Source organism: Drosophila willistoni (genome assembly GCF_018902025.1).
Source record: "Drosophila willistoni isolate 14030-0811.24 chromosome 2L unlocalized genomic scaffold, UCI_dwil_1.1 Seg196, whole genome shotgun sequence".
In the NCBI taxonomy this organism is placed as follows: Eukaryota; Metazoa; Arthropoda; class Insecta; order Diptera; family Drosophilidae; genus Drosophila; species Drosophila willistoni.
The window spans coordinates 9192964-9201791 of record NW_025814048.1 but is presented as its reverse complement, the minus strand read 5'-3'; the positions used below and the strand labels follow the sequence as shown (position 1 = coordinate 9201791).

Here is an 8828-nt window from a genome sequence, read left to right as displayed (position 1 = left end):
ATGATGATGATGATGATGATGTTGTGTTTGTTGCATATTTTTGCAAATGCCAATTGAATAAAGAGAAGAATATATATATATATATATAAAATTATATACAAAAGAAATTCAAATTCAATTTCTATCGAAAATTGTAACAAGTGTTCAAGTGACCCCATAAAATTTACAAGTGCCACAAGTGAGCAAAATAAAAGTGCATAAAGAAAAATTTATTAAAAAAAAAGGATTTACGCGAAAAAAAATATAAGAATACTAATATAAACTGTGTGTGTGAGGAGGGGCGCATGTCTTTTAATTGCCCAATTGAACTGAACTCTAATTAAAACTTTTGTTTACGTGCAATTAAAAGTCACACACACAAACACACACACACACACCATACACACTTATACACCTTATCACCTCTATTTACACACACACACACAATCGTTCATAGAGATTTATTGACCCATCGAAACGGAGTTTTGTCGGTGATTCTGATTCTGATTATTTCCCGCGACCGTTCCAACAAAAGCCGCCAAAATTCTTGATAAAGTGGCCTCAATAGGCGCCAACACGCTTAATTTCACGGATCTAGGGAGCCCCTACGAGGGGCCTCCCAGTACACCGCAATCGGGCATGGATGCTCCGGATGCCCCTCATACGCCCAAATATATGGATGGAGGGAGTACGGCCAGTAGCATAACGCCCGGTGTTAATATACCCGGCAAATCGGCCTTTGTCGAACTCCAGCAACATGCCGCCGCCGGGTAAGTGGGTGGAGGGGGGCATGGGGGGGAGAGTTGGATCATCAATTCATTACAATGGACACAGAAAAACTATCTGAACATTTTAATTATAGAGACAAAAACTTTATCGCTAGTTGAAAATCTTGCAAAAAAAAAAAAAAAGTGCACAACGACAAAATAAACTGAAGGACTGGCAATCTGAGTGACTGACTGACTGAGTGAGTGACGGAATGACGGACTGACTGACAACTGCCAGCCTCAAGTTAGCTAAACCCCCAAAGTTTTCCATTGCATTTTGCTATTTAAGTTTTGTTGTTTTGCATTTCGGTTTTGTATTTCTTTTTTTTGGTTTTTGTTCTTATTATCGTTCAGTCTTGATCAGTTTACAAGCAACCACATTTTTTAGGTAAACACACCCCAATTCAAATAAAAAAGGTAGAAAAAACACACAACATAAATTCTAGGGGCGTTCCCCAAGCCAGGCTAATAGATCAAATTAAAGTAGTTCAGTATGAAAAATGAATGCAATATCAAAAGCCATGAAATATTCAATACATATGCAATAGACAAATTTCATTTCAATAATTTTTTTGAAAATGACAAACGATTTCGATCAGTTAACTTAGCGACTTACTTAAAGAATTTATATTAGCATTCAATACTTAGAAAAAGTATAGAAAAGTAATGAAATATTTGTAGATGGTAGAAAAGAACTTTTTATAACAGATTTTTTTTTGTTGAGTTTGTGTTATGAAACCTTTATATATTTATGAATATTTCTAGTATTTAATACTTTACAATGGTATTAATATTTTTAGGCATGGTAATTATTAAAAATGTGCCAATGCATAGAAAAATATTTACAAAAAAAGAAGGAAATCTGATTTAACAACAAGTTTTTAAACTCCTTTTAAGTCAAACGAAAAAAACACAAAAATAATAAACTTTTATAGGAGCAATTGGTATAAAACCATTTGAAAGCAAGTAACTGTAGGCTAACTATGGTTAGATTTAGTTACTTTCTTTAAAATCGTTTTATTTAATAACTAATTGTTGTCAGATATACGGATCTAGGGAGCCCCTACTAACTGTTGTCAAATTGATATGTTGTGGCTAGAAAATTGGAAAAAACAAACAGGATCATTTGAAAGCAATTCAAGAACATTTTAGATTCGTAAAACACAAAAAAAAAAATCTAAAAAACACATAAAATATTTTATAAGAAGTTAATTTCGAACATAATTCAGTTTCAGAATTCAACAACATTTTAAATTGGTGAAACATAAAAAAAATCTAAAAAGCCAATGAAATACTTTATAAGAAGTAAATTTTAAACATAATTCAGTTTCAGAAAGACTTATACATTGATTCATTCATTCATTTATTGACTAATATTGATGGGTATATATATTTAATGAGTGAGAGTAATATTCTAAAGACTTACATATATGGTGAACAAATTACGTTCGAAATCAAATTTTAGAATGCTTACAAAATTAACAAGAACAGGAATGTTTAAATGTTTTAAAATAACAAAATAAATTTAAAACCAATCAAAAAGAATCTTTTAAAGATGAACAAAAAAAACATTCTTAAAAATGTCTTAGAATCCAAATTGAAAATGTACTAAAAACACAATCGTAAGCTTAATTTTGAAACTTTACAAAAAACAAAAAAAAAACCTTTCTGAAATTTTTCTTAGTAAAAGGTTTTTAACGTAAAAGAATTATGTCTTTTAAATCGTAATAATCGAAGTAAGCAAAATCTTATATCAACTTTGATTATCATTGTAGCTTTTAAATAAAAAGATTTCTTCTTAAGTTAATAAACGAACTTCAAACTAGGCAAAGATAACCTTAACACTACTTGGTTTGACGTTCGATTATTTACTTCAAACTAGGCAAAGAAATTGTTCTTCTTAAGTTCGATTATATACTTAAGAAGAACAATTTTTATTAATACCTTTTAATTCGTAAAGCTCAAATATTAAATATTAGAATATTTTATTTACAAACTGCTTAAACAAATTTTTCATTCATTCATTTATTTGCACATTCAGATGTATAAATATAAAACCAAATGGTTATGTGAGCCATATTATAAGTACAAACAAGTTTTTTCTACTTAAAAGATAGTTTATAACTTAACAATACAGTAAATATTTATATATTTAGATATATATTGGTTTATGTGAGCACTAAAATTATAAGCACAGACAAGTTTTTTCTACCTAGAAGATAGTTTATAGATTAACAATAAAGTAAATGAATATAAAAGATTAAGTTCATGGACTTAATCCAATTTGTTTCATGGCTTCCTTTGCATAAATCTCAGACATAATTTATATAAAATTTTAGGTCAAAATTAAAAATAAATGAAACAGGAATAACAACTGTTTACTAACTAAAGACTAAAGCAAAATCAATTGATAGAAATCTAAAGATTTGATACAAGTCCAAAGCTAATAATCATAGATATTTTGAGTTTAGTTTTCGTTTCTTCGTTTTAGATTGAAGTTTTTGATTTAACTTAAATTAGTAGAAATCTAATATACTTAGTTCTAGTTGGTATCTGAGTGTTGTCTTCTTTAACATGAGGATAACTTTTTCCGGCTTATGGATTATGCTGGTTGATGTAGACGATGATGGTTGATGTTGATGTGGATCACTCCACAATTTCTCCCTCGCCATGGCAATGAACGGAAGCCAAAAATAAATTCAATTAAGTGCAGTTAGTTTATTTATTATTATTTTTTGTACAGTAGAGGGGAACTTACTCACTCACTCACTGACTCTCTAGACGGATATATGTGACTGACTGTAGTCTATATATCCAGGGGTAGTGAGTGGTTCCGGGGTAACGCACGATTCGATTTTTCATTATACATATTTTATGGCATTTTGTGTGTGTGTGCGGTTTGTCATTTTCTTTTTGCCCATTGCCCATTTTTTTCTTCAGTTTTTTTTTGCGGTGCGTGTTCAAGTTGACTGGGCCCTGGCTATGCGGTTAACTTGAGCTGGCTTAGACTGGCCTATGGGCCTATATGCCAAAGTGGCAAAAGTAACTGCCATATTGCGGAGTTTTGGTTAGACATTTTGCGGTTTTTTTGGGCCACTTTTTCAGCTGTAGCTTGTTTCCGTTTCCGTGTTGCCGCCAGAAAGTATTGAATATTTCATGGCTCTTTGGTATTGGGCAATTTGTTAGGAACGTTAACATAATGCGGTGGTTCTACCAACGGAAATGCATGGGAACTAACTCAACTGTTTTTTCCACCTCCCCCCTCTCTCTCTCACTCTCTGTGTCTCTCATTCTTTACCTTTTGTTTTATTGCAGTGGCTTCTAACTGAAAAGTGTTAACAAAATATTTACTAGAACTGAGAGAACTGGAAATTCTTTGACATTTTATTGATTTTTTTCTTTCTATATTAACCGCATAAAGTTCAGAGAAGTTGTCTATATAAATGAAGTCATGGAAAAAAGTTTGGGTTTGGTTTTTTTTTGTTCCTCTTTTTTTTTGTTAGTTGTTGTGAGAAAAAAAGTTTTATTTCGACGCTTTTTGCATTAAACATGAAAATTTGGTCTATTTCTTTTTTGGTGTTGTCTGTTGTTGTTGTTGTTGTTGTTGTTGTTGTTGTTGTTGTTGTTGTATTTGGAGTTGTTGGCTTGAATTTAATAGTGAAAAGTGTAGGGAAAACACGCAAACTCTAGGCCGTGGCCAGAATCTAGTCTAACCAAGTTTAGTTTCATTTATTTTACTTTTTCTGTGTCTGTTTTATTGATTTACTAGTAAAAAAAACAAATGGAAATTTAATATTTATTTTTATTGCCTATTCTATTTTCAGGTATGGCGGCATACGCAGCACCTATCAACATTTTGGTCCACAAGGTGGCCAGGATTCGGGTTTTCCGAGTCCTCGCAGTGCCTTAGGCTATCCATTCCCGCCCATGCATCAGAATTCTTATTCTGGCTATCATTTAGGCAGTTATGCGCCACCCTGTACGAGTCCACCAAAAGATGGTAAGTAATAAAATTTCCAAATTGTTGTCGCACATCACTTTAAAGTTCATCATGCTGATAATATCAAGGGGGGGCCAGAAGATCCATTGAGTTTCATTGTTCAACATTATGTTGGCTTTAGTTTTTTGATTTTTGGCGACACTTGAACTGAAGTAGACAACCGTTTCAAGTGCCATTGTTGTCTCTCTTTGCTGGGGGCTTTGTTTGAATAAAGTCAAAAAATATACGAAGGCGAAACAACTTTATTTTATTTTATTGACTTATCTTAGTTTTTATTCAACAACGGGTACAGTTTGCGAAAAAAAAGAATATATAAAATATGAATAGACTTTGAATTGATTACTGATATTGAATATTCTGTGGTTATTTGAAGAGTTATTTTATATTAATATATATTTTCTTCCGATGTATTGATTGATATTAGAAAATAGGAGGAAAATGTTTATTTGCTTTAATTTTCTCTTGTGGTTTTTTTAAAATATTTTGTATCATATAAAAATCTGATTTTCCATTCGATGTTAAAAGTAAATTTCATCAGCAAACAAATTTTAATATTTACTTTAAACTTCATTTAATTATTTATATTGAAAACTTGTTATACAATCTAAAAAAGTAAGTAAATTGAACTTAAATTCAATCTAAAAAAGTTTTTTATAAATTCTAATTGAATTTAAATTCAAATTACTAACTTTTTTAGATTGTATTACAAGTTTAAATTTAAATTCTAATTCTTTTGGACTTAAATTGAGTTTAAATTCTAATTCTTTTGGATTTTTTTAAAAGTAAAGCTATGATATTTATTAGAAAATGAAAATTAGATGGAGTATATTTATATATGTATATCTTAGTGAAAAACAATTTTTATTCATCAAAGTTTTACATAAGATCGACTTTCTGTTTGGAAATCGGGTATTTAGGTGGGATATTGAAATTTTACTAGTTTCAGTGGAAAAATCTTGGTTCTCCCTCGTTTCCCTAAAAACTATGCTTTAGTTTAGTCATTACTTAGGTTTGATAAAGTCAAGAACACTATAGAAGTCTATATAGAGACTTCCACTGAAATCCTAATTAATTTCAATCTTTTCAATTCTTTTTAAATATTCTTATAAATAAGGTCTAAGACATAAGCCAAGCATTACAATAGCTAAACAAGTAAGGAAACGTTCCTAACGACAAGATATAAAACATAAGTCAAGCTTTATAATAGTGAAATGAAGTCCTTCCTAATCTTAGAGTTCTCAAAGTTCGTGATTCATTGATGGAGATACGTATTCAATATAAACTTTTTCAGAACTTTTCCAAGAACCTTCTTAAAAACAAGTTTAAAAACACATACCAAATTTTCGAATAGTTAAATGTGGGACTGGAATATTGATTGATGAATATACACATTCCCGGTTATAATTTGATGGTTATTTGATTTAATATTAGGATAAGTATTAATTTTTAGATAATACTAGATTTAAATGAATTAATGTTTAATGCCTTTCGTCGTTTGCGTTAAGTCTTTTTGTCGTCTTCGATTCGTCTTTTCCTTCGTGCTCTCAATTCTTGTGTGTCGTCTTTTACTTCGTAAAGACGAAGAAAAGGAAGACAATCCGGCAAACCGGCCAGAGAGGGAGTGTTAGTAAAAGTACTTAGTGTTAGTAAAAGTATTTACTCTCTGGCCGGCTTGCCAGATTGTCTTACTTTTCTTCAATCAGCTGACTTAAATAGCATTGCCAGACCATTCTCACATAAATAAACTTTCAACTATTCTAAGTTCAACACAATATCTCATATTTTTTTAGGAATTTTTATATGCCATTCATTGATTCAGAGATTCAATTGTATGCTGTTGGCTGTTGGCAAATTTTTCTCAAATTTTCCATATAGCTAGAGATACACATACATAGATAATGGTTTTCCTTTAGCTTGACGGTTCTCGTTGCTGGCATAATTGCGCGCTTGACTGTGACATTTTGTGTATTTTATTTTTGTTGCTTGTTTGTTTGTTGTCTACCCAAAAGTATCCAAAACATATAGATGGATGGATATATCTATCTATAGTCTCGTATTTTGTTAAACACTTTTTTGTTTTTCGTTTGTATTTTATGCGTTTTGGTTGAGCAGTTTTTCAGTTTTGTTGTATAAGTGAAAAGCAATTCATTTTCAGTTCACCCATTGTAGTTGTTGTTGTTGTTACTGTCGCAATTTGACTTTCGTCACTCATACGCAACGTTGGCCAATTAACCTTGATGCGAGTTGTGTAGATATGTACTTGGACTTGAATTGACAGAAAGGCCAAAAAGAAAGGCAAAATGATAATAAACAAGAAAAAAACAGCTGATCGTTAGCGCTTCATTGATGATTAATTTAATCCCTCTCTCTCTCTAGCACTCACTCTGATGTATGTGAGTGTGTGTGTGTGTGTGTGTGTCGAGTTGTTTGTAATTATAATTGCCCGTAATTACGCTTTCGTTTGGCGTAATTAATTATACCATTCTTTGGCAAATGGCGACCATTGGCCAGGCCAGAAAAGACCCAACAACATGTGCATAAACTCTAGGGACAAAGTGTCAGCCTGACTAATGGCTCATACATACATTGGGTGGTCTCTTTCACTCTCTCTCTCTCTCCCTCTCTCTCTGTCTCTCTCTCTCATATGAGGGTTGCCATTTTGTCATTAAGCCGGCCAGCAGCACGTGCCTCAATTCACTTTTGGGCGCCAATATTTGTGTAGATATTTTTGGCGCAAACTCACTCTCTCATCGAGTTGGCCTCACCTTCCGCCCCCTCCATCCCCTTCTTTATACCTGTTACCATATTTGGCATTTAATAATAGTTTTTGTGTGGTTGGCTTCATGCTATTTTTAAACAATTAGCAGTCGTCGTTGTCGTTTGTCGATTGCAGTTGTCGCTCATTGAACTTCAGTAGCAACATCAACAACAACAACAACAACAATCCGGGGGAGCTTTGAACTTTTGCTTTTTGTTTATGCAATTAACTTTAATTTGATGACATTTACAAGTTACTTAACTAAGAGGACTTCTAGCAATTAATTTCTGTATTTATTTTCTGTATTTTTTGCCATAAATGTAACAGATTTTATGCATTCCAATATTTGCTCATTAATATGTAAAAGTTTCCAGGAAAGGTTTCAATTCGCATACCTCTCCCTCGCTCTATCTCTCTCTCTCTCTCTTTCACTCACTTGGTCTGCTAATTATAAATTCATTATCCAAAAGCAAAAGTAAGGCCAGACCTTATTTGATCAGAGTTTCAGTTTTTTTTTGTCTCTGTCTTTATTTAATTCTTTTTTTTTTTTTTTTGTCCATTTTTGCAGATTTTTCCATCTCCGACAAATGCGAAGATTCGGGCTTACGAGTCAATGGCAAGGGCAAGAAAATGCGCAAACCTCGCACCATTTACAGTTCACTGCAGCTCCAGCAATTGAATCGACGTTTCCAAAGGACTCAATATCTAGCCTTGCCAGAACGTGCCGAATTGGCAGCCAGTTTGGGCCTAACACAAACGCAGGTAAGATAAAAGTCAATAACTATAAGCCAAATAGAATTTATTAAGTATTATATTGAAATATTTGATCTAGTATTGGAAGTATTGGATTATATATATGAATCTCTGACTTCTCGATGCAGTCCAATAATTTCGGTCTAAGGAGAACTTCCAATTCCATATATTGAAACATTTTATATTCAATATTAGGACTATGTATCATATATACGAGTTATTATATTACTCGATACTACTCGATATCTAGTATTGAATGGATCATATATACGAGCGTTTAACTTCTCGATACACTCAAATAATTTCATTCTAAAGAGAACTTTTAATTCCTTTTATTTAAAGAGAACTTTCAATTCCATATATAGAATTTTAACAAATATTAGAACAATGGATCATTTATGCCAGTATTTAATTACTCGATACACTTTCATAACTTCAGTCTAAAGAGAACTTCCAATTCCCTATATTGAAATATTTCATCCAATATTTCTTTCTATAGATCATATATTCGAGTTATTATGTTACTCGATACACTCAAATAAAATCAGTCTAAAGAGAACTTTCGATATCC

The 8828-nt window shown here is 31.9% G+C and overlaps 1 protein-coding gene across 2 annotated transcripts in view; it reads left to right on the top strand.

Annotated features, from left to right (window-relative positions):
* Positions 1-249: 249 nt before the first annotated feature.
* Positions 250-8828, top strand: part of LOC6640367 (homeotic protein distal-less) — a 32908-nt gene continuing 24329 nt past the window's right edge. For both annotated transcript variants that reach the window (XM_002062924.4, XM_023182129.2), the window contains exons 1-3: positions 250-749; positions 4571-4746; positions 8073-8266. In XM_002062924.4, the coding sequence (XP_002062960.2) occupies positions 619-749; positions 4571-4746; positions 8073-8266 (501 nt within the window). In that variant the 5' untranslated portion in view covers positions 250-618. The remainder of the gene's footprint in view (positions 750-4570; positions 4747-8072; positions 8267-8828) is intronic.